This window comes from Ptychodera flava, chromosome 11 (assembly GCF_041260155.1).
Source record: "Ptychodera flava strain L36383 chromosome 11, AS_Pfla_20210202, whole genome shotgun sequence".
Taxonomy (NCBI): Eukaryota; Metazoa; Hemichordata; class Enteropneusta; family Ptychoderidae; genus Ptychodera; species Ptychodera flava.
This window is the reverse complement of record NC_091938.1, coordinates 24,012,378-24,038,661: the sequence shown is the minus strand read 5'-3', so window position 1 is coordinate 24,038,661 and position 26,284 is coordinate 24,012,378. Positions and strand designations below refer to the sequence as shown.

General features: G+C 37.8%; 1 protein-coding gene across 2 annotated transcripts in view; it reads right to left on the bottom strand.

Annotated features, from left to right (window-relative positions):
- Positions 1-90: 90 nt before the first annotated feature.
- The window catches only part of LOC139143879 (uncharacterized), a 38,621-nt gene continuing 12,427 nt past the window's right edge, over positions 91-26,284 (bottom strand). For both annotated transcript variants that reach the window (XM_070714468.1, XM_070714467.1), the window contains 2 exons: positions 4,497-4,732; positions 91-4,059 (listed from right to left, as the gene is read on the bottom strand). In XM_070714468.1, the coding sequence (XP_070570569.1) occupies positions 3,916-4,059; positions 4,497-4,732 (380 nt within the window). In that variant the 3' untranslated portion in view covers positions 91-3,915. The remainder of the gene's footprint in view (positions 4,060-4,496; positions 4,733-26,284) is intronic.

Sequence of the window (26,284 nt, the reverse complement as noted above, 5' to 3'; positions counted from 1 at the left end):
TGTGTTCAAGTATCTGAATTGTAACATGAACAACTAATAAAGTTCAAAGTGTAAAGTATGTATCCAGGAAGGTACAGAAACACAGAGATATGCATTAACCCTTGAACTCATTTTATTTCTTATCCTATGGTTTTCAAGCGTCAAATATACTTAATATACTCTCTTATATGTATTTGACAAAAATGGTCTCTATACAGCACATACACAAAGAACATCAATTTTTTCGAAGACATAAAGGAAGTGAGACAAAACGACGACGGCTGAAGACAGCATACAATAAGTACCTCGAACATCTCACAGTGTAAATTGATAAAAGTCGGCCATGCAGCACAAAAAGCTTAAAACTGCAAAACAGTTATTCATGAGTGCATCTGTTTAAATCCCCCTATAACCAAGTGTTCAAATCAACCCAATGTGAAATCTCAATACAGTCATTCAATGTAAAATGATGGGTCGAAAATAACATTAAATCCATTTCTAATTCTGACGAGACAAACCTGTATAATCGAACATTTACATTGACCTCTATATGACTTTGAATCCTACCGTGATTGGCCAAGTAAATGTATGGCAGACTGTATGCCACACAGTGCAAAGCTGCAGGCCCATTCAGAAATCTTTCATGTGCCCGATCGTTACCCAAAGAAGGGAAAATGCAACGAAAACTCGGCTTCATGCTGTGTAACCAAGCTTTCACAAAACCCGAACCCACGTTATTAAATCGTTGCTGAAATGGTCCTAAGTGGATGGGTGCATTTAGTCAAACTGACAACCACTCCACATGCTCGTCGATAGATGAAGTACTATGGCTACGTCGACAAAATTTAGCTGTCTATTAATTACTCAATAAAGACTTTCAACACGGCTAGTGAAAGATTTCACATCGGATAAAACCTTCAGTTTTGTTTGACACAGATGAATACGAAAAAACTTTCACGAAATCTCAGCGCATTCCAACTCAAGTAGTACTGGAGAAAGTAGATCATGCACAATGATTTTCGAGTTACAATAAATAAAGGGCGAAATATACAAAATGATTGTTTTCTACAGAAAAGATCAACACTACTGAGCCATAATAATCGAATATTAACTTTACTGGCGGTACGACATTTACTTATACATTCCCATAAACTTGAAACGGTAAACTCTTAGACGTTTTCCAAAACGCTGTGTAGACAACAACACGCTACATGATAAAATTAGCAAGTTTCTTATTTCAGCAGTTTGTACCCATATGTCCAGTATCGGTCTTCCACGTGAGACAAGGAAAAGAACGAGTCAATTGTCAGGCATTTTCCTGCCAGGAAATAGCACATAGAGGAAATTTCTCAGTCAATGAATGTCGATTGTTGTCGACGTTGTAGCATCGAACTCACAACGTTCTAATCACCCTCCCCGAGTAGTTTTTTTCACCTGCTACAAAATACCACTAAAATGTAAGTACACGTTGATCAAAAGAAATGTTTGACGTTTTATCTGTTCTTGCCTTGTCTTGTTTAAATAACTTTCAGCACAGGAGACCGAAAGTGCAAGAGAGAAAGCAAGATACATCATGCTAATGCCAACTTAATGTAAACCAAATAGGACATAATGCCCTGGCTATCTTACAATTTCTCAAATCTGGAATACCAACACCAACAACGAATTTACACGACGACCTTTTAAAACACTACGATTTTTCGATTGACAAGAACTGGGTATAGGTTAAAACAATAGATTTTACAACCTTTGCAGCCTAGAATGCCAAACACCAATCCAACACATTCCTCAATATACATTAGAATAAATATGCAAGCTCAGAAGCATACCTGATATTTTCATCTACGGCCTGAATTTGTAAGTACACGTTTCGCACTGACTGTAGCAGAACGAAATAACAGTCAGAACGCCACCAACGACGACTTATTAAATAAATAGGGCATTTCGTTGGTGAATAATGAATGATTGCAAATGAAGAACAAATTACGGAGAAGATGGACGCAGGAACTTCTGGTGGGAAATGCAGTTTATACAGTCCAAGAATTGACACTTGAACTCCCGATACCAATTTTTTAACTCATAAATATTGATAATAAAAGTGATAAAATGTGATCAGGTATGAATCGATTGGGTTTCCTGACGAATTTCGGCAGTGGTATTTGGTATGCAAATCGGGTCGAAACTTCTCTACAAAGATATTTCGTTACTTTTATAACGTTGGAAATTTGCTGTAATCCGGACGTAACGTGCGAGGGGGCAGGAACGAGTGGTGACCAGCACTCACCGTTTCTATGCACACTTAGAAATAATATGCCATTTATTGACGATCGATAGGTGCAGATCTGATTATAAATAAATGAGAAGTATATCATTTCATCGCTTTGTAATCAGGCATTTTTCTCGAATTCACTACGATGAACGGGTTATTCGGCGCTTTAATTTTCAGGTTGAGATCAGTTGTATATAGGTAGGGACGTCAAATACCAAAAACTTGGCAAAACATATAGTAACATGACTCTACGAAAGCTAAGTATAAGGAGACTTTCGCAAGACTAACACCTGGCATAAAAGCAGAGATATTATAACAGTACCCAGAGAATCCTTTAAAACGGCCATTTAGCGAATATTTAACGTGAAATTACGTCAGCACATGACATCCTATGACTTTGGTGAACCCATTTAAATTATGGGTCCAATAAGAACTCAGGTATACTTTAAGTACTAAAGTACCGATCAATTATACAATATGGATTATTCCTGCCACTATTGAAAGCCCGTTGATAATCTTTCGTCCAAAATATCAAGAAAAACGAAGATGGAATGAAAGCTTGGTCCTACCTATTCTCAGGCTTTGTCGTAGCTATCCGTAAGTTGAGTAAAGACACTTCGTATCGTAAAACAATAGTTTAAAGTTAATACTTTATGATTTTAAATGACTACAAAAATTCCCGTGGCTTAAATTGATGAAATATTGAAATAAGTCATTTTTAAAATATCCAGTTAAGTTAATTCATAGAAACTGTACTGAGGTTTTAAAGTTTGCTTTCAAAGGCATCTCGATGGTATGGCTTTATTTAATTTAAAACATAACTAATCTAGTTCGTATCATACAGGGAAGGTCATCAAAGCTGGACAGTTGCCTATGGGTCACGTTTACTTGTTTTGTGCAGGACACAAAGGTTGTGTAGATGACATGGTTGATTAAGAAATTCGACGCACAATTGTGTAGATTACATAGTATATAAAAAGAACAAACACGATTGGAACTAATTTGGGATAATTGGATCTTCATATTTTTCAAATTTCCCTAAAATGTTTGGTGCCCTATAGCTGAATGTCGCCAGATGACAAATGACTCATAGCATCAAGTGTTTAAAATAAAAAGAAAAGCACATGAGCTGACACTTGCAGATGAAACAGACATTACTTCACTATCCGATTATCCTAAATTAGTTACAATCGTGTTAACAGAGCCTTGTGTGTGTTTTAATGGAGATGTCGAATTAATTATCGAGTTGATGAGATTCAAACAGAGACTGAAGTTAATCAGGATAACACTCTGGGTAGACAAAAATGATACAATATATGCAGACAGATGCAAATCAGTTTTTTTAAGAGACGCGCAGATAAACAGTGAGTGGAATGAATGAATATAAGCAACTGTACAGCTTAGATGATCTTCCCTGTAAGTTATATGGGAAGCATGGATCTGGAACATATCAACGTAAATATGTCACAAACAGCTGTCACTGTTCATTCCATGAAATCTTTTTAACAGTTCTCCTGTTACCGTACTTTCAATGAAAGAGGGTAAATCGCATTCTAGTGACAGTGTCTTGCCTGCTTTCCATATCTATGATACATAAAATTGTCTTTCGCCGCGTGGAAGATTTCGGGAGTTGGACCAACAGATAGAAATGGGAAAATTCCCTTTCATCAGAAGGGCCACCACGATTTTGCCTTCTCTCGCTGTTTTCTTTCCAGGGCCTTCGTTGTCCTGGCGAAGACTGATGCAGTGTTCCGCATTTCCAATGTTTGGTCCTCAACTTTGCCGAGTTTCTCGCCCCGTTCTCGTTGTGCCTTTTTTTACAAGATAAAGGAAAAATACCATCAATGGACAGGTCCTATGCGCATGCGTTCGTAATGTGCAGCTCATTTATATGGCATTGAGGAAATTTTGAATGAATGAGAGACTGACTGGAAGAGCAAAAGGGTAATCAGATGGACAAAACGAAAGTGAACTTCAGAAAGTCGTTTGTTTAAGGTCACAAGCAGAAAAAGGCTATAAAGAGAGACAAGCGATAAGATCGAACATAACCCTTTTCCTTTAACCCTTTCACCACCATGGTTTGTCCCAAATCCATTGTTTTCTATGGTAAAGTTGGACCTGTATACAGGGAACTTGGGGTGAAAGGGTTAAAGGACGATTTTAACATGGGAAAAAGAACGATAGCAACTCTAGGAGAGAGGGGTGAGAAATTCAAGTTATCGCATTACAGGGAAGAACTCTGACCAACCTGTCTTGCCCTTTCCAAATCTTTCAAAAGACTTCCAGAACTTGAACTTTTTCCATGGAGACCGTAGAGTTCCCGTGGATTGTGCTCCCTTGGTTCCCTGTTTCCGGCGGAGTAGAGCCGAGATCGGCTGCCATGATGATCTACATGTGAGGCGTAGTGCGGCGTTCGATAAGAGTAGGTCGGGGAAGCCGGGGCAGACGAGCTTGTGTAGGTTGGCGAGTGAGACGGGCTTGAATCTACAAATAGAAGACAGATACGCTTGTCAGGGTTCGGAAGTTGTGTAAAACAAGCATCGTTCGCGCCTTAGCTACGTTTTTGTCTCGCCACTGTAGGCTACACCTCAGACAAACATTACAAAGAAAGTTGACTTTTTAGGCCAAATATATTAATGAAGGTACAACTGTTCAGTTTTAACTTAATTTGAAACTTACTCTTTAATTTTATCATTCACATATTTTTTTTGCAAGTTTTTAGTCTGCTGTGCGCAATGCATCGAGGCGTTCATGTAGTTCATTTCACAAAACTTTTTCAACATAATTATTTTTGAATCATACATGTATACGCGCATACTCATACATCGTACTTGTTCTGAATTCTGGTATTCCAAACCTATTACATTGTCGTTGTATTTGTGAGATTGCTTCAATACGAAAACGTTAAATAAAAAAACAATGAACGAATTCCTAGACTACTCCAGCAGCATTGGAAAGTGCATCATGATGAAAGCACAGGCGATGTATTAGTTCACGTATATTTGCTACTTTGGCTTTAAATATAAGAAACAGTTATGTTTCCAAATAATGTAGACCGAGAAACATAACGAGCGCCCTCTGTTGACTGAAAGCTTGCACGATGGCGCGAAACAGGATTTCATAAATCAACAAATATCGGCAAATATTCGCGTGGAAATGACTACTTATGCTTCTGTTGGCACATTTAAAGTGTTACCGGACGATTCGACGCTTTTGCTGTTGCTAACGTCGGCAAAGTATAAATTGCACAATTGCGTGTGAAGTTATGAGTATTTATTTTGCAGCTTTCTTCGTACTGTGGCACTGATTATATGTACATTCTTTATCAGGCATTTTATTGTTTACGATCTAATACATTTTATTTTGTTTGACCTCAACACTGGATTTTTAACGTTTCTGTTGTATGATAACGGAGCCTTTATAATGTTTTCTTATATTTCTGTATTTACAGTTCAAGTCTGTATTTCCCCCACTTCACCCTTTCTTCGTTTTGTGACATCGTTTTTTCTTCGATGTTATACCATAGACCCTCGAGGGTCTATGGTTATACTAACGTACATTCTGCAGTTGTCATCGCTTATGGTTTTCACATTTTAGCAGTGTACACATTTTTGTTTCGTCAATTCTTGTCTATCTGTTTTTACTTTGATGAAGGCAACATGTAAATTGCCAAAAAGTTGAGACAATTAAGACAGATGAAGATTCCTGGAACTGGTTGAGGGCGCCAATCTATTCAAAATGTTAAATTGAAATCACAAATTTTCAAAGGAGTTCTCAGAAGATGTGGAGCAACTAAGAGTTTTCCCACTGTTTTGAGAATCTGAAAATCTGTCAACGAGTGCATCCAGTGTTAAAACGAATCTGGTGTACACATGTTTACGGTGCAACGTGACATAAGCAGCATTATGTAAATGAGTTACACAAGCTTGCATTGTATGTTGTATCCCTGCTAGAATCTAAGTGAACACCGCATTGGAGCGCATTTCTAGAGATTTAAATTCTTGCCTACCAAATTTTTGTCATAAGTGACCTTTTGGAGTGAAATATACACCTAAAATAATCCGAAATTTGATGGAATAGCATGGCAGATTACAAAAGCACGCCTGATTTAACATCACACTATGTCCTTAAACTCGTATTCCGGATGAACGGAATTGCATGTCAGAGACACCGATGACAAAAGCAAATACAAGGACTGTATCTTTTAATGTGAGGGATACATGGACGCTTTTCTAGCATTAACCCGAATGGCATCGAGTCAGATGATGTGCCGCAGCACACTAGACCGCCACCCTGCATTCAAAACACAGTCTCTTAAGGGGAGACTACACAGAAGGCGTGACCTTTCAATATGACCTTCCCGGCATAAAATACGCCTGTCTTTGCTACTAATTGGTCTCGGGAGATTCGCATCATCGTGTACTGATCAAAGAAAAAATCCAGACGGTACATGTTCTCAGATTTGTGATCATTATGAAGTCCAAGGTATGCTTTGACGAGCGCTGTACATTTAAATGGTGATAACACATTGACCATTAGGACATATCTGTATTATGCCGTACGGCCGCTATATAAAGCCGCTTGGCTTTTGTTCTCGTGCATCCCCCCGACTCCCACAGGACCTTAGATGAAATCAACAAGGTCAAAGACGTAATTATTATATCCGCGTTCGTACTTGGCTTTGTATCACAATACATCCTCTTAAATGTCTTGTGTGCGATAATGACATATTCTGGTTTTGACGAGTAGCTTGAACACAGGGGAAAAAACTAACAAATGAGAATGTCATGACAGAAGCGACGCGACTAATAGTATTCAATCTTCAGAAATGTGGATCATGTCATTTTTGCTACATACTGCTGACCATGAGAGAGAATCCTTTTGCATGTGATGTTGGACTACCTATTCAAAACTTAATCTTTGAAAAATTCACCCTTTGAGCGCCAAAGTCAATTTTTATCGCCTTTAAAAATATATCCCAGTCAAATTTTTAAAGATATTTTGCCAAAATTTTGATAAGAAACTGTACCCGATAAAAGATAATGACCATTTGGTTCAAAATTTTGGACAATTGAATGGTGAATTAATGTCGCTTTAATTTGCAAATGGAAGCTCATCTGCTTTTCTTTTTAAGTTATACACTTGTTTTTATGAGTAATTTGTAATATTGCAACATTCAGCTATAGGGCACCTAACGTTTTTGAGAAATCCAATTATCCAAAATTAGTTCCGATCGTGATGAAAGCAAGTGGTAACACCGCGTCTACACATGATTGTTTACATTTGAATTCTAAAAAAGTTAGCGCTAAGGGCCCTTTAAGAAACTTTAAATCGATGACTCACCGTGTATTTAATGAATGAACTGTGCCTTCATTTTCATGATAAGATTATTTCAGAATCTAATGCTCGCGTCGACTCTAATTGCACATGATTGTCAAACGCCAGTGTTTCAACCTTTGACGTTCTTGCACGGAATAATTTCAAAAATTCAATTTCCGACGTTTTGCCTCGGGCGTTTTGCCCTCTCTCCATCTTGGATGCTCCCTCCGGTTACTGCCCCTACCAACTGTGGCGGTCTCCTTAAGGTCATTTAATTAAAAAGGCATTATACGTAGAGGAAAGATGCAATTAGGCTTCGAGTCTCAACTAAGTAAACACGTATTCTACAAAAAATGTTAAGGTCGATTACAAATTGTATATTAAAAATCTGACCCTTATTGGGTATACTCCTCATTGCAAGACTGTATTATACAATGACCATTGCGAGCCGTACAGTCATTCTCCATCATTCTAGGTCTAATATAATGATGTAACCATAAAATGTTTCACAGCTCTCGAACGGATATGATTATTGGGCCTCTTTCGATGTCATACTGTTGTGGTTAGAAGAGCAAATTAAAAATGCGCGGAGACAATGATGTTGAGGCCATTACATATTTAACGTCTTAACAAGCCCTTTTTCTTTCCCCGTCGTGTTTAATCCATTCTAAATCTTCTTCTCATATTTAGGTCGATGGCTTCTCCTCGTGTAATATTAATCGAGTTGTGTAACCAGCTTCGGGTTTGTCCTCATTGTGGTATTTATTGCGTAGTCGTATATCAGGATTCGAATCATTGAAACGGTTTTCAGAGAAGAGTAAGATTACAGTCGGCACGACAGATGGTGAATACCCTTAGGCGATAAAGGATGGATGTTTTCCGAACCAGTTCATCAGAACAGCAGAATAAGTACAATTTTGTTAATAATTCATTGGGTAACGCGATCTTGAAGTCATATACAAATGATTTTAAGCGTGCTAATTTCACAACTTGGTCCCATATCCTGCTGCTCGTACCTACATTTTGACCTTGACCTGAAGGTTGACCTTCAAAAGAAGACATATTGAGAATAGGTGTGGTGACCTTTAGGAGTGGCTGGGTATATTCAAAGATAATACGAGTGAAAGTCAGATAGCCCGCAACACAAGTATACACATGCAAAATTTAAATTATTGATACGCACGATTCGATATTCGTTTTATCTACGACAATTTAGAGGCGTGCTTGTGACAGCCGTTGCCGTTATCATCCAACAAAAAATTGAATAATCAGCTCTCAGTCTGGCTTTCATCCATGCCATACTGCACTCGTTTAACCTGTTTAAGATGGGCCGCGGCGACAGATTTTCGGAGCCCTAAAATATTTACAAGGAATGCCTTTCTGGTGTTATGGACTCCTATTCAAACTATGAGACAAACGATGTCTCCATTGTCCATATTTTTGTGAAAACTCGAAAATATGATTTTCCTATAGAGTTAACATTGGGAATGGCGGCCATTTTGAATTGCAACAATAGGTAACCGAAGGTACTTTTCCAACCCCAAATTTCTGGGACAACACCAGATTTTTTTACTCTTGATCATGCAAAAGAATGGTTTGACTTTCTTCGAGGAAAGTTTTAGCTAAATGTTTTAAATCCTATTTCGAGACCCGTATTACTTCACCAGACAGGCCAACTCATAAATAATGTTATTTAACATGTTCAGATTTACAGAAAGCCTATAACCACATTGAGGTTCCTGGCAGGAAATGTTCCATCGATGGAGCCACGGCTTTCTGCTCGACTTAACTCCTCGCAGATTTAACTGGAGGGCTATATCCTTAACCAGCCACTAGACAGGGGAGTGATGTGTGCGATTTTCCACAAAGGCCCATTTGAATTTTTTAAGACGACCGATCTGATCTCGCATCTGATATGGATATTAAATTAAGATACATTCGCTCATATTAAATATTATGGATAGGGCTGCTGTTGCTTCCACTGATCAGAAATATCATGTTTATGCATTTCTACCTAAGATCTCAACGATGCCATCATCGACGAATTGTGCGAAAACGAAATGTTTGGTTGACGCTCAACTTCAAGGTTTTATCTAACCTACCGTGATGTTGTCTTTATATACGAATGAAAGACACAAATATTAAAAAGGGATTTTCTCAATAGATATTACTCATTTACAACCATGTTCGGAAACTCTATTCTTATGTGTCATATGTATGCATGCATGTCTGACTGTCCGTCGGTCTGTCCGCCTGTATGTATGTATGTATGTATGTATGTATGTATGTATGTATGTATGTATGTATGTATGTATGTATGTATGTATGTATGTATGTATGTATGTATGTATGTATGTATGTATGTATGTATGTTTGTATGTCTGTATGTATGTATGTATGTATGATGTATGTATGTATGTATGTATGTATGTATGTATGTATGTATGTATGTATGTATGTATGTATGTATGTATGTATGTATGTATGTATGTATGTATGTATGTATGTATGTATGTATGAATGTATGTATGTGTGTATGTATGTATGTATGTATGTATGTATGTATGTATGTATGTATGTATGTATGTATGTATGTATGTATGTATGTATGTATGTATGAATGTATGTATGTGTGTATGTATGTATGTATGTATGTTTGTTTGTTTGTAGGTCTGTATGTATGTATGTATGTATGTATGTATGTATGTATGTATGTATGTATGTATGTATGTATGTATGTATGTATGTATGTATGTATGTATGTATGTATGTATGTATGTATGTTTGTACATGTATGTGTATGTATGTATCTTAGGTAGTTACAAATATATGTAGGCAGGTATTGGGTCTAGGTAGGTAGGAAGTTAGGTAGGCGGGTAGGCAAAAAGTACGTGTACATGTATGTGAGTACACAAATCATGACAATTTGAGTCAATTTTATTTGGAAAATAATCGTATGGGTATTCTTTCATCCTTTTTCTATCTTACAAAGGAACTCTATCGTACTCGAATTTGCAAATACCTTGTGATTTTATGTTCATATTCTTACCAAGTACAGACAATGTAATTCCAAAGTTACACGACTTTGATTCATCATCAGGTATCAACATCTAATACAATGTTTCTTTTAAGTCATTAGTAACAAAATGTTGTCCACAATTGGTCGCTGGTTATAGACCAATAGAACAGGATAAACCTTTGAACATTACGAAATAAAAAGATAATTTGATATTGCATTTTTGTCACTATGGCAACGGGAAATATCAGTAAATACCCTATTTTACTATGCTTTGAGGGTGGTTTGGTTATCTTATTTTTCTGTGTTTCACACACCAGAAAATACTCCCTGCCGACGCCGATGAAAGATCAGCCACGATATCGTTTCCGGCATCAGTGAGAATCACATGTCCATTCGATCTTGACACAGCGTTTTAGCTTGCCCTGCGATGGCTTAACATACACCCCCTTTTCTTCAGAGTGGCTCTTAGCTGCTAGTGTCAGGCTAGCATGGGTGAGCTATGTAGCAGACCCACAGCGATACATACAAATGATATATCACAAATAGGTCAACGTCGCACTCTTCATTTTCAAAAAACACTGCGACGGATTTCGGCGTCATCGGTGAGGCTCAGTTGCGGTGAATTTCAGTGGATTTTATTTTCTCTGAATGAAACATTCTGTCTATTAAAGAGGAAGGCTTCAATCCCTGGTCCTCGCATAAGTGGTCGTTGACATTGTCTGCGTGTTTTAATCATTTGTTCTTCTTTGAAATGTGTGCACAGTTAAGTCAGTTTGCTCAGAGATATAGCTGGTGAAAAACCTGGCCCTTTAAGGATCACGCGAACACTTACCTTACTTAATATTGCAATGTTAATTTAAATACTTTGATGTGAATTGTAAGTCTGCGGGGCTTTAATGCTTCAATACTCGTAAGTTTATTCTGTTATTTGTCTATAATCTCGACTGACCAGTAGCTCACTCCGTGTCGCAGCAATTATTCGCTACACGGTTAAATTTTCGGTTAAAAACGAATAGGTTTACGCATTTCATATCGGTTTCGTTCATCGGTGTGCACGAGCACCGTATGCTGCATAACACTGTTATGCAACTGGCATTCAACGGAGAACTGCTCCCCCGGCTCCTCCGGGTATAGCATACACCTTGATTATTAAATGACAGCAACTGCATTCGGAATGTGTTTGCAAGCATTTTCAGGGTGACGTCTGTAGCGACGTAAAATTAATTTCTTTTCTAAGATTGGTGGTTTCACAAGTCTACAGCATCTCGAAATCGTTGGAATACCCACGTAAACTTTTGTTAGATTGTTGCAATACATCAACAAAAGCAGATGTACTGCTTACGGCTGTAATTCTAAGAGTAGTTTCAGATGTACGGCAGAAACACTCTCATGGAAATGAAGTATGTCAATGATTGAAAGAGGTTTTTCAACTTGACCTCTGGTCGATTGCGCATGCGTAAACAAGGAGCACTCTCTGTGGGCTTAACGGCTTGTGTATTAGAGATAGATACCACAGGCTTGAAGCCCCATTAGCTAATTTTCCGAGTCATGTTGCAATCAAGATAATATGCCACGTTTGCTGTTATTTTTGCCGACTCATCGTTTTTTTAATCTAGGGTAGAATTCATTTCTGAGCAACATCATTGCATATTATACACACTGGACTGTGTGTGCGAAGATAATACTTTTCAACGTGTTTTAGGAAGGAAGATAAAGAAACGTACAAATATTAAGAACATATAATGAAAATATTATGAAACGGTAGAGCAATATTGTCCATTATAAAGGTAGTAAGCGCCTCCAAAATGAAATACTTAAACTTTTGCTCAAACTTTCTTAAAGCAAACTTTTAACCATTCTCTTTTAAAATCAACCATAAAAATTAGTGGATCACCGTGCAAATTTCGGTTCCAGGGAAACAAAATTACTAAATGTTTACCGACATTAGAAATTCAAAATGGCCGCCATCTCTGTGGTATCTCTATGGGGGAAAATAATTAGATACTGCATAAGCTTCAACAATAGCCCCTCAAGTGTTTGGCCAAATAACATTGCAAAGGTTGGAGAGTCCCAATATCTGTCACCGGGGCGCATTGTACTTTACTATTGTAAAGATATTCAGGCAAATCTATAATTGAAAGATCTTCTAGAAAAATATAACAACGGTTTGTAACAAAAGTTAGGAATTCAAATATCCCGAGATTGCTTCTTCCCACGTTCATACTCGGGACAAAGTCGCACGGTGCTGCTCTCTCGGACCTATCAAACTGCCTTGCAAATGTACAAGCTCACCGTCAGGTCACTGTTCTGTACACTGGCAGATTTGAAGCGAAACAGGTGTGGTGTTCCACTGTCGTCAACGCTACTCAGTATAAAATCCGATCTTTGTTGAAGAATTCATTATTCAGTCTGTGCGTTGATGAGTTCTGTACTCGTCGCGTCAAACCATGCAGACCAACTTGAATATTTATAACCGATCCAAGTATCTCAATGGAACCTGACACTCAGGTTTTGGCTCAAAAACAGACATCACCGCCAAGGGCGCTTCTTCCATGCTGAATCAAAGTTCCTTACAATACAAAATGCACGACTCGCGGTTTGTGAACATTTACTATTTATATTAAGTCATCGCTATGTGATTTGCATACTTAAAATTATCATTGGAGCTTTTTGATACTTATTAAGCGAACACTGCTACTACTATACTACCCTTCAAGCGTTCGATCAGAAATCAGAGATGTTTGTTCATGTACGTTTTACATGGGTCGCCATACATACATAGGTAGCTAGCGCCATTTTACGGAAGGCGCCAAATAAAACCCAATGCAAAATTGCCGGCATTCTTAATAGTGATTGCCTAAAACAGACGATGAACAGGCGTCACTTTGACCTGATTAGTACATCGGGAAAAATCAAATGAGAGCGATTGAATGAGGAAATTACGGACGTTTGCTTGAAGAGGTTCGGCTAGGTGACGGCCAGTCGCGAAAAACTCTGCGTTATCGTGTTTGAAAGGCGTGTATGTTGGACAATCATACGAGGCTGCGAATAATAGCGCGCCGTCAGATACAATTACAGCGGCAGGGGCGTTTTAGCTTTTTTTAGAATATTCACTTACGTGCTTAAATCACATTACTGCACATTGTTGCCCTGATTCCCGCAGCTGGCTGTGATCATCGTCTCGTTGGAGAAAAGTGCTAAGGATGGATGGTTTCCATGGCAAAGGTCACGGGGTCGGGCGGGGTAGTTAACCGGCGACTTATCGCTCTTTCGACTTTATGGCAAGTAAGTACGGAACAATTATCGTTGAGCAGTAAGAGGCTTGAGCGAGCGGCGTTGCTAAAGCGTCTAGAGCACACATCAGTGGGTACATATAGCCTGCCAGGCAACGCATGCCGAGAATGAAACTGTATTCTTGTGTATTAAAATGGACAAGCCATCGGATATGGAAATATGACTACTGATTTGTAACTAAACCTGCGGTATTAAAAATCACCATATCAGTACATTAACCAATAGGGACACATGTTATCCGTATAATTGAAAGGCTTGCTTTTGTAGTTGCTTGTAGCTGACGAGTCAGCTCGTTTTCAGTCGTTCAACTTTTACATGTGTCCCTTTTTTCAAACCCAAAGTATTGCAGCGTAGTGCCGACGATCACTTACTTGCTTCATTTGACAGACACACAGTCAGACAGTCAGTCAGACAGACAGACAGACAAAGACACGAGTGTCAACACGCCACTCTATGTAATCACTTTTATCCCGATTTTCATCCTATTATGATGTTAATGCAATTACGCTCCTCATAAGCTACTTTTCATCCTTCAATGAACAGTCTGAATGATCGAATTTGCAGTACTGTCAAGTGTGTATCTAGCAAGTTGGCAGCCACAGCAGCCCGTCAAACGTGACTGCGTTTTACGCAGCTTCAATCAGAACCCATCTCCGGTTTTAGCGTGGACTTTCAGTGTGTCAGAGGTATTTATCCCCCATGCTAATGGATATAAATTTGTGTAAATCATGAATGAAAATTTGTTAGAAGGGAAACACGTGGCGTTACTTCAATCATGGCTCTTAATTAGGGTATTGCATGCGTGGGTAGCGACCCTCCTCACTGGCAGCTAACCGTACCCCGTTCACTGTGAGCGTGGTTTCTGAGGATAATAGGCATCATCCGGCGAGCTAATTAATCTGCACGACACGCAAATGAAACCTTGGCGGATGAAACGCTGTCGTCGGAACTAGCGCTGATTAGTCTACGCTGTTATTTATGTCCCTGAATCCAGGCTAGATAAATCCCACTATATAAAGTGGAAATGATCGTGTTCTTTTTTCCTGCACTTGGGAGGCTTACTAGGGGTCAATGTGACGCTTGTATGGATCAGCGAATACACTCGAAAGATGTATATGATATCAATAAGGATTTGGATAATTGACCACGTTATCAGTAAAATTTAACTTGAACGTTTGTTATCTATGTTTTTTGCTCACGTACTATTAGGTGGATAGCTTAACTTTACAGTTGTTCATTATACAATTTTTCTTTCTTCTTTCTTTCGATAGACAATAATGTTTTGATGGCAACACTTTGAGATCACCTCAGGAAGTTAACGTTATAGATTGGGTTAATCAGCATTCAATGTTTGCAGGTTTTCTGTTAATGTAGTTCGCGCCTCGAACATGAAATATATAAATTTTTGTACAAATTTTCCCCAAAAAAACTTTGAACCATTCTCTTTCAAAATCAAGAATAACAATCGCGGGGTCACCGTCCAAATTTGAATACTAGGGAAACAAATTGCTCAATATTTACCGATAAGTGAAATTCAAAATGGCCGCCATCCCTGTGTTATCTCTATGTGGAAAATTACAATTCCGGATTTTCACAAAACAAAGCCGGTGAAAACTTTACTTACTCCAACAGCTTCAAAACAAGCCACCGCACGTGGTAGATCAAAACAGAATCGTACATGTTTTAGAGTCCGAATATCTGTCCGCTAGGGGCGTTCTACCGTAATCAAAGATTTAATCTATTTTTAGAACTTCTAACATTTACCAAGGGACACAGAAAAATAGTACCACTGATCTGCATTTGCATAATTAGAGCACACTGAAACAGCTTAGCTTTCCCATCTCTCCACAGAGTGCAGACAAGCATAAAGTCTATATATTGTGAGAAGTACATACATTTTAACATAAATATTTGTACATTTCTCACATTACCTGTTAAAGTTTTAGACAACTAGGCAGAATAACCCATCGTATGGGGAGGTACAGTTAGCATGAGTAGTGTAAAAGGACAATGCGAACAGTATGGCATTTCGCAAGGAGGGCACAAAGCTGATTGTAAAGGTTTACGCAAAGTCTGAACTTCGATAAATATTTGCCGAAGGTTAGTATATGAACCCCATTAAACTATACCCAACCACAAAACTCAGTCAGAGTAGTAATTTTCGCTTTGGTCTCTCGCAAATAACTGCCGCAGTGGTATCCTTGACTGACGCACAGCCTGGGGTATAAAGCAACATAACACTTGAGAAGGAAGAACCATGGAATTGAGTGCACTGCTTGTGAAATAAAATATTTCTTTTCTTGGGCGTCTCAAGGACGAAAAACTATCGAATCGCTCCCGCTGTAAAACTGCATTCCGCACGAATTTAATAGCTTCTCGCTTTCAGATTGATTTTCAACTCCTCTGAGCGATCTTGATGCCCAGGGTGTGGTAAAAGAGAAGACAGATTCAAAGAAGCGAAATCTTGTCAAATAGTGCACTTCAGTCCTTAACAAAAGTAGGTGTAATCACTTCATGTCTATGCTGTGGTTGACCTTGCCGTAAACCATGATAGGATCATATGCTGTTCATGCAATTGGTATGGAGACTTAAAATTTCACCGATTTCCAAACCTGTTTTGCAGACTGCAAAGGTCGGGTGTTTTGCATGTGAGAATTTTATAGCCTTGAAAGTACATTAATAGCACTTACAGGCATAGAGCATAGATGGGTAAACAGCACGCAGAGGGAGAATGGTAGAGGTCCCGGCACATTTTCCAAACACAAAGGTGGTAGAGGTTGGAGGGTAAAGACGAATGTTCATGGTGGTTTGACGTTGATACAGAAATTATGTAAATAATATGGCCGAATGTAATAATCGGAGATTAACAGACATTTGCGCTGGGTGTGCACGTGTGTATGAAGAAGGAAAGTGTGTGTACGTTAATATAAATAGTTAGTTAGGCGGGCGGCCGGTAAGGTAAAGGTGATAGGCAGTGTAGGTAAGCAGATGGGCAAGTTGGCAGGGAAGTAATAAATGCATCTACCCCGAAATCCCTTCATTTATATGAATTACGTCTTGCACCGTGACTACAAATTTACGATGTGGCAAATTTACCTCTGCAGGGATTTTTGACCCGCCAACTGAGATCTGATGATAGACCCTTAAACAACGAGTGCTTTATTGCATTCATGAATTTCTTATGACATCAAAACACAAGCTCTTTCAGAAAATTACCAACGCAAATGTGTATGTAACATTTAAATTAGAGTTTCTTCAAAGGAAATGTTCAGAAACTTTAAGATTGCTTTTCTTCCGTATTAACGGTATCCGTGATATTAATTATTAATCTTGGTAAATGGGCTGAGTAAAAAACGTCACTTTGGAAAGGTTTTGAAAATGATTTCAAGACAGATTTACTTAGACAGATTTAGAGGGTTCTGAAAACGTGATGTCCCTCGCCCAGTTTTCTTATTGGCAGAATGAAATATTTAAATTTACCATCTTAGGAATAACCTCATGGGCTTTCAATTTATTTGTAAGCTTACTCATTTTGTGCCTGTTTAGATTTTAATATTGTCTTTTACAAAACAATGATGGCACAAGTAATTGAGCTGCGCGTACTATTGCTTTGTCTTTACCAAATTCCGATCAGAGATAAAACAACTTAACGTATAGACAGCTAAGAAGCTGATTAGGTTTAGTTGTAAATTTATATTTGAGAGATAATTATTTTGATGAAGAAACTTGCCGAAGGAAGATGGCATCAGAGTTAGGCAGATAATATTCAGCCGCATTTCACGTTGTATCGGCAATAAGTACGCTATCTTCCCGGAACGTTCTTTTCATAAATAAATAAATAAATAAATAAATAAATAAATAAATAAATAAATAAATAAATAAATAAATAAATGAATGAATGAATGAATGAATGAATGAATGAATGAATGAATGAATGAATGAATAAATAAATAAATAAATAAAAATACATACATACATACATACATACATACATACATACATACATACACACATACATACATACATACATACATACATACATACATACATACATACATACATACATACATACATACATACATACATACATACATACATACATAAATAAATACATACATACATACATACATACATACATACATACATACACATACATACATACATACATACATACATACTTAAAAACTATCTACTGTTGATTGACCAATCAGAGTGCTCAATTCAGGGTGTTTTATTTACTCGTAAAGCCTTGGTCACCAAATTCCAGAAACGAATGACAGTGCCGTAGTAAAGTACTGTCCAATCAAAAGTGAACATGTCATATTCTGTAGACATCTGGTACGTTTTAATATTCAAATTTGGTAACACAGCGGAAACCAGCTGCAACACAAAATCTGCTGTGCCCTAGGGCATTTATATAATGTGCCCTGGGGCATTTATAGGATGTTCCATTACATTGGAAGGCTATTTCACAAATAAAAGTTTAATTCATATCCTAAACATGTTACATTGACAAAGGGGACAGTTGACGTAAACACATTGAAAACGAAATATATCAGTAGGGGCGATAGTTTTTAAGTCGGATAAAACCCTCGTACTCGGGCTCTTCTGGTATATAAAGTCCAACCCTACGATAAAATGTCTCGGCCTGTGGCCTCGACATTTATCATTCGGTTGGACTTTATATACCAGAAGAGCCCTCGTACTCGGCTTTATCCTATACATAAAACATACATACACACATACATACATTTTGTGAAAGAACGCCGTCATTAAAAAAAACTTCATCAAGGCAGCCTCAAATACATTATTTATAAACTGTATAGTACATACTCATATTCACATATCAGATTAAAGACATCAGATCACAGCGCATACTCAAAAAAAGTTCCGTGTCGCATAAAACCACAACTAAATTGGTTCAGTATATGCGAGGCCTGATGAGAAGGGTATTTTCATGGCGGCTGCAAGTCTCGGCCCAGCTGGAAGCCACCAATAATCGTTGTAATTTCGAGTAAACCCCTCAACAACTTCAGGTAATTTTTAAAACATTCCAGCCGTGTTGACGGTGAATTGTGATAATTTCTGTTGTAAGCACTAATCCTCGGTTCTATATCGAAGCACGAGCTCTAATTTTTTTATCAAGCTGTTTATCTATATCTGCGTCACGTCACAGCACGTGGCAAATTTACAGGTACACGTATACACTGCAGATCCACAAACATCTGCGATCCGCTCACTGTTGAAGTTTTCCTTCGACTTTATCTCTATAGCATCTTGTGGTAATCGTTCAATTTCAGCTGGCGTTTTCTTGGAAATAAACCATTTTTCTGACAATAACACTCTCAGTCGAAGGAGGGAGCGTTATTCCCGGCAACTAATAGAAATTTCGAAACAAGACTTTTGTACACAATATCGCTAGACGTTATTATGTAACAATTAAGCGAAGGATTGAATTCAGATCAGGAGGAACACAACTACAATATCTCTGGAAAGCTATGCGCAATGATCATCTACTCGTCATCACAGTGTTTAACCTGGGAAGTTCCCCTTTAAAATCTCACCCGGGTACATGTGAACTTTTAAGCAACATCAATAAGGTATAGATCACCTCGAGATATTAAAGTCCTTTGCGTAAGCTTCATAAAGAATTAATTTAAGGTAGTACGCGCTTAAAATTAAAAGACTCCAAATTTTGCTCAAACTATCCTTAACGAAACCAACAATCCTTTAACAAAATCCAGAATAAAAGCAAGGATCACCGTGCAAATTATGTTTCTTGGAAACAAATTGCCTGACATTTACCGATATTTGAAAAGCAAAATGGCCGCCATCCCCGTGTTAACTCTATGGGGAAAATTACATCGTTGACTCTCACAAAACTAAGACGATGAACCCGCTATTTACTCAAAGAGCTTCAGAATGAGTCTTCACAAGTGGTAGATCAGGAGAGACTTGTAAAAAGTTTGGAGTCCGAATATTTGCATCCCTAAGGCGCATAATACCTTAAGATAGAGGAAAAGATCGGAAAGCTATCAAAGTAGCGAATGAAATCGAAAATGTGCAATATTTCACCGGGTTTTAGAACAACTGCACGCCCTTCGTACGACGTTCACATCAAAAATGTTGCATTCGATTGCTTATCCATCCTAGTTTCTATCCCTTTCATGAAATAAAGGAACAAATAAAGCTATCTGAGAGGTTATGTATTCTATTTTCCCGACAGGACAATCCTAGTATCACAACCGGATTTCTGTTTGAATTTGTATTCGGCCTTTTAGTCCGACCTTTGGGCTTTTCCATGGTTGTTCGATGATTGGGCCACTCTAGGAAAACACGCCGCCGTTCAAAGAACTTGAAGGTAACTAAAAGATAATAAGAGAAGCTGTCGATATCTTTACTGGCGATGCTAAAAAGGCGTCATTTTATTTCCGTTAAAAGAATAAAACTAAGATCTGCATTCCAGCTTAGGTGAAACATGAATTTTAACCTCAGGCTGCCAACAAAAGAAATTTTTGAACAAAGAATAAAGTCGATGAAATCACGATGGTCATTTGATAAGAATTGTCACCGTGTGTTTTGTCATTGCCACTTCCCGATAGGTCAGAGGTCCATACCTCTTTGACTTTACCGCTATCGTCTTCAACAGCTTTTGACCGTCCGCTCGCGTGGTATAAGTGGCGCCTCCTTTCTTCCACAGGCGGTGTCTCTTTCACCTGATACCGGTGATTTCTCGATGGAGATCTCACCGATTTGTGTTGGAAGTCATCTCCCTCTTTAGAAGAAGCTACGTGGCAATTAGTTGAAATCATCACGAACCAGCGACGGGATCACGGAGCTACTGCTCTGCACACCAGCCAGGGTAGGCCAAATTGTCCAACAATGGCACTTATCGTGGGAGGTAACAAAATAAGCAGGGATGGGTAGTGTTCTGAGTTGTCCTGGGGTGGGGGGTGCAATTATTCCAATCACATATTGAAGACAAATGGCAAACATTCTCGAACGGATTAAATTGTTGGTTATGTCCAGTATAGTAAGGTGGAAAATTTTAGTTCTTATTACTATAGTTTATATAGACGAAGTAAGTGTTTTCTGAAAGTAGGTTCTTAAGGTCACTGAAATTCTTCCTGTCACCATGGAGATGGATACTTAAGAAATAAAATAATATTACTAATGAGAGATGAGAGTGATTTAAACTCGATACCTGAAACTTAAACAAAAGAATTGCTTTTTACCTTCACTTATGAATCTTGACTCGGAAAAATAAAAGTTTCCGTTTATAATAGAGAGAGAGAGAGAGAGAGAGAGAGAGAGGAGAGAGAGAGAGAGAGAGAGAGAGCCGGAAAAATAAGTTTCCGTTTATAATATATATATATATATATATATATATATATATATATATATATATATATATATATATATATATATATATATATATATATATATATATATATATATATATATATATAAAAGTACGTACATATACATATATGTAAGATCAAGAGAGGTATACTCGCGAATATATCGCTTAAGAGAGAGAAAAGATAGTATACATTAACACACTATTCGGTTTCACATTCAGTATTTTGAAGTGTTGATGAGTGATTCCCTTGAAACCAACACGGGTTTTTTGGTGTTATTGAGAAGGAATTTATGAGTCACGCCATAGAGAATTTGGCTACATTTGATTCGATCCAATTTATGGTCATGAAATTTGCTAAATACAACATGGCTTTCAATCTCAATTTTATGTTTTATAACTTTTCAGCTAGTCTGACATGGTTTTAACTATGCCATTTGCTCGTCCAATGCTCCACAAGGAATTAGGTCCTACGTTTCCAGATTTTGACAATTTTATCTGCCATACTACATAAGTTTCTCTGGTTCTAAGAACTGCGAATTGCGCAGTACTGTAGAATGTACTAGATGTTTAAAATTCATAAAATGTCAACATGAATCCAAAATATTATTGTGTGCATACAAATGAAGCCTTTACCTGACATTAGTCCTGATGTGAACATTACAAGTGACATGTCAGACGAAGGGTTCACAATAGCATGCAAAATTACACAACCAAATGAATAAGTATCAGCAATGTCACTGGATTTTGCTATTGTAGCAAGCATTGAGAATCATTCAATTAGGGTCTATAAAGGTTCCCATCGGAATTACCGTTCACAAATATTGTCGATATTACGGCCAATTTTCGTTGCACATGCAGACCCAACTGTCTTCCCACTAGTTCCTTTGCATTTGATAAGCAATCTCTTCAATGTCAACCATTAGTCTGAATTTGGTTGGGCGGTTTCGAATTTCTCATGTGTAGGATGATGTTGAAAGAAACCTTCAACAAAACTCAATTTTCTTAAAGAGGGAACAATTCCTTTTGTCAGATGTCTGAAGTGACATAGCCTCCGCCGCTTATCGAACCCTTCGAATCGACCTTCACGACAAAACATTTCAAAATTTCAGGATGTAAACTTTTTGAATTTCGGAAATTCGTGACGGGAAGTACTTAATGACCACATCTATTGTTAAAGGACGTGGCATTGTAGTCGACAAATCTCTATAGGCTGGAAAAGCAGAGATCATTATAAGTTTCCTGTCGTAGTTATGTATGTTTTAACAGAGTGTGTGTGTGTGTGTGTATAAATATATATATAGAGATAGAGATAGAGAGACAGACAGAAAGAGACAGAGAGACCGAGGCGTCAGAGAGATATTCTGACATACATACATACATACATACATACATACATACATACATACATACATACATACATACATACATACACACACTAATTTTCGTTGCTCACTCATGCAAGCCCAGCTTTTTAGTTTTTAGTGATAAAGCGAATCTCTTGACATGGTTTTTGATAAACAACTATGCGAATGAAGTTAGATCGGGTTACAATTCAATATATCACAAACGTGAAAACAACGACAAATAATGTCATCATAATCCGCTCAACAGAACCGATCTGCATTATTTTTTCTGTGGAACAGTAACACTCCACAAATTAAACAAAAAGAAGATGTACACTAAGCGAACGGGCCATCCCTAGCGTCAACCCACAATATCTTTCCACTGGAAGGAAGGTCGGGAATTTAAAACAAATTTGTAATGTAATCGGATATACAGTGAAAGTGGAACATAGCCTTCATCAGACGGACATAAGGCGGGCTCTTGATACACAACAACGTTCTCCCTGCCTTAACGATCGCCTGGGGGTTTCTTGTGATCGAAATTTCATTCTCCTCGTGTGTCATGTTTGTCCTGTTTGCATATGATATATACATAAGTGTGTCTTATGCACATATCTTTCAGGTCCTGTCAAGACCTATGTGTCTGTCTTTCCTTGTATGTATGTATGTATGTATGTATGTATGTAAGCTTATGTATGTATGTATGGAGGTATGTATGTAAATATATATATATATATACATATATATATATATATATATATATATATATATATATATATATATATATATATATCACAAATTAAAGTATAAATAATAATATCTGTTTCTTAAGATTCACGCATCCTGCAATCTTCAGGCAAAAGTGAAAGTGTTCTTAGCCCTACACTCTCATTTATATGTTTGGGACGTATCATATATAGGTGGTGTTAAAATTTGATAAATAATATTTGTTTTGGTTGCGACATTTTGAAACCAACTCAGAGCGTTTTTGAACAGCGTAGATTTGTCAGCATTGATAATGTGCAGCTTTTCTGATATACAAAGATTGCATCGCTTGCTTATGTTAGATTTACTGTAGAGCAAAATCTACCGATCTGACGATCGCATGTATGCGTGAAACTCGAGTAATAGGTACCAAACATACTTGATGTGTTATCATATTTATTGTATATATATATATATGTATATATACATATATATACATATATATACATATATATAATATATGTATGATATATGATGTATGTATGATATATGATGTATGTATACATATTATATATGAATATATGTGAGAGAGAGAGAGAGAGAGAGAGAGAGAGAGAGAGAGAGAGAGAGAGAGAGAGAGAGAGAGAGGATGAAAGAGACTTTATCTTGAAGGTTAAAAACAATCTGAACTTGTTGAGCCTTTCACAAGTGTGAGATTAATAAAAGCGATCACAGACGGTAGAAATGCGAACCAACATCCTTTTAATTGTAAGAATTTAATATGATGGAGTGATACCATCGACCAAGTTTTGCCTTAACGGCCATCAAATAGGCACTGTGTTTGGTTTCGTTTCTGAAGAACTTCTCGAGAGTGAAACAGAAAATCGTGTGTTGTAAAAATATCATGATAACAGAAAATTATGATTTTAAAATATAGTAATGCTTTCTCCTCTGCCGATAGATATCACACAGTCGCAGTTTATTTATATAAACACCTAGTTCTTGCTGAAAGCAAGGAAGCAAATGCATACCTAATTTAGAAGCTCATTAGTATTATCAGTTTGAAGGTAAATACTCTTTCTAGCCTTCATCCGGCGCGGTGTTTACAGTCTAGTCCGACCTTGATGGTGTCGAAATTGGCTCCGCCTTGCGATGCATATAAATGCTTCATCAGCACTTCAATATCGATGGGTCCGGTGCTTGAATGTGATTGCGACAGGAAACGACGGTGTGCCGCTGATGATTTTATGAGGATAAAACACTAAGTCTTGCTTTACAAATTTAGTACTTGCTTTACAAATGTATCGAAAATCACGCTCATCTTTGGTTGTACGTCGCCTTTCACACGAAGGTTATGTATTATTATTCTTGACACCTGCTCACCCATATTTACAATTCTCTCTCTCCTCAATGCCATCTCTTAAAAAAGGATTTTTATTTTATTTTTCTGCTGTATTATCGATTTGACGTTGACCAACTCGATGCTCGGGGAGGAACTGGGTAGGGAGATAACACTGTGCATATTTATCGATACAAGCAATCAACTCAACCAGCCTAGGATTCATTGAAGGTATACTGTCACCTGTTTCAATTTTGCCACTGTTACCATGGAAAGAGAAAATCTAACAAATCACAGATTTTAAGCGGGTGGCCGCTTTTAAAAACAGCGCCCTCACATGGGCATTTTGAATACCAAGGAACGCCCCTTTGACCATATATGAGCATATTTAGATTACAGGTGATTGTATACCTTTTAAATGTGATTGATAGGTCCATAATTTTATCGCCTTTAGTGGCCGCTTTAAATCTCCTATGCTTCATACAAAACAACAGCAGTTGGCGCCGTTACATGAACTTTGACCTCAGTTTTGATGTTGACCTCGTAATGTAACTTTGTTTACATAATGCATATCGATCAAGCTGCTTCGTATGTGCATTTACGTCATGTTATCTAGCATTTGTCGTATTGTTGCGGTAAATTACGTCATCTTAGCGGGTTCGCATAGGCAAGATTTGAACCACGTTAAGACGATCAATGATTAACTGACTTTAAGTTATTGAAAACAGCGTGAATATATCAAAATGGAGCAATTTTTGTGACATATTATTGTACATGTTAAGCCGATGAGTAGTACTTTTAATATTTGACCCATCTGAAGAACTGTCGGCCCGTATACATAACAATCTAAATCAGTGTGACGCTAGGGTGTCTTTCATCGATAAATCAATGAACAGAAACACATGTTTACTCCCTAACACATTGCTAAATTACATTAAGGTGTAACAAGTGTACTATTAAGTCTAGACTTGAACGTTCTGCACATATGCAAGGTCAAATAGTAAAGGTCCAAAGGCATTGCATACAGAGGTTCTCCGACAAAAATTGAAACTCTCTCTCTCTCTCTCTCTCTCTCTCTCTCTCTCTCTCTCTCTCTCTCTCTGTATATATATATATATATATATATATATATATATATATATATATATATATATATATATATATAATACATAGTGTGTATGTTTATCACGATTACACTGGCGTAGGTGAAAATGATCTTGAGCTGATAATTCTTGACATAAAACATCATCCCTACGGTATCAGATAACGATCTACAAGTCCAATAAAGTAGCAGGAATGATAGCGTTCTAAATTTATGGCGTCACTGGCCGATAATGAAAATTGTGACGTCACCGTGAGACAACGACGCTCAGCAGGGCTGTTTGACATCGCGCTGGGACTTCGGGTGGCTCAATCTGACAAAGACACATGAGGTTGTCGCACTTTATCGACTTAACGTTGCATTTTCGCCGAATTGGGGACGCAGATCGAGCTCTCGCAGGTGTCGGTGACGCACATAGGTCCGATTACGTACAACAGGGGACAGGAACGGCACCTTAGGTAGTATGAATTCGCCGAACGTGCCGAGAACACGAAGAAACATCGTTCACGACTGCCGCGGGGGTTCAGAGGTCAGACGCTGATGCGTGACGCA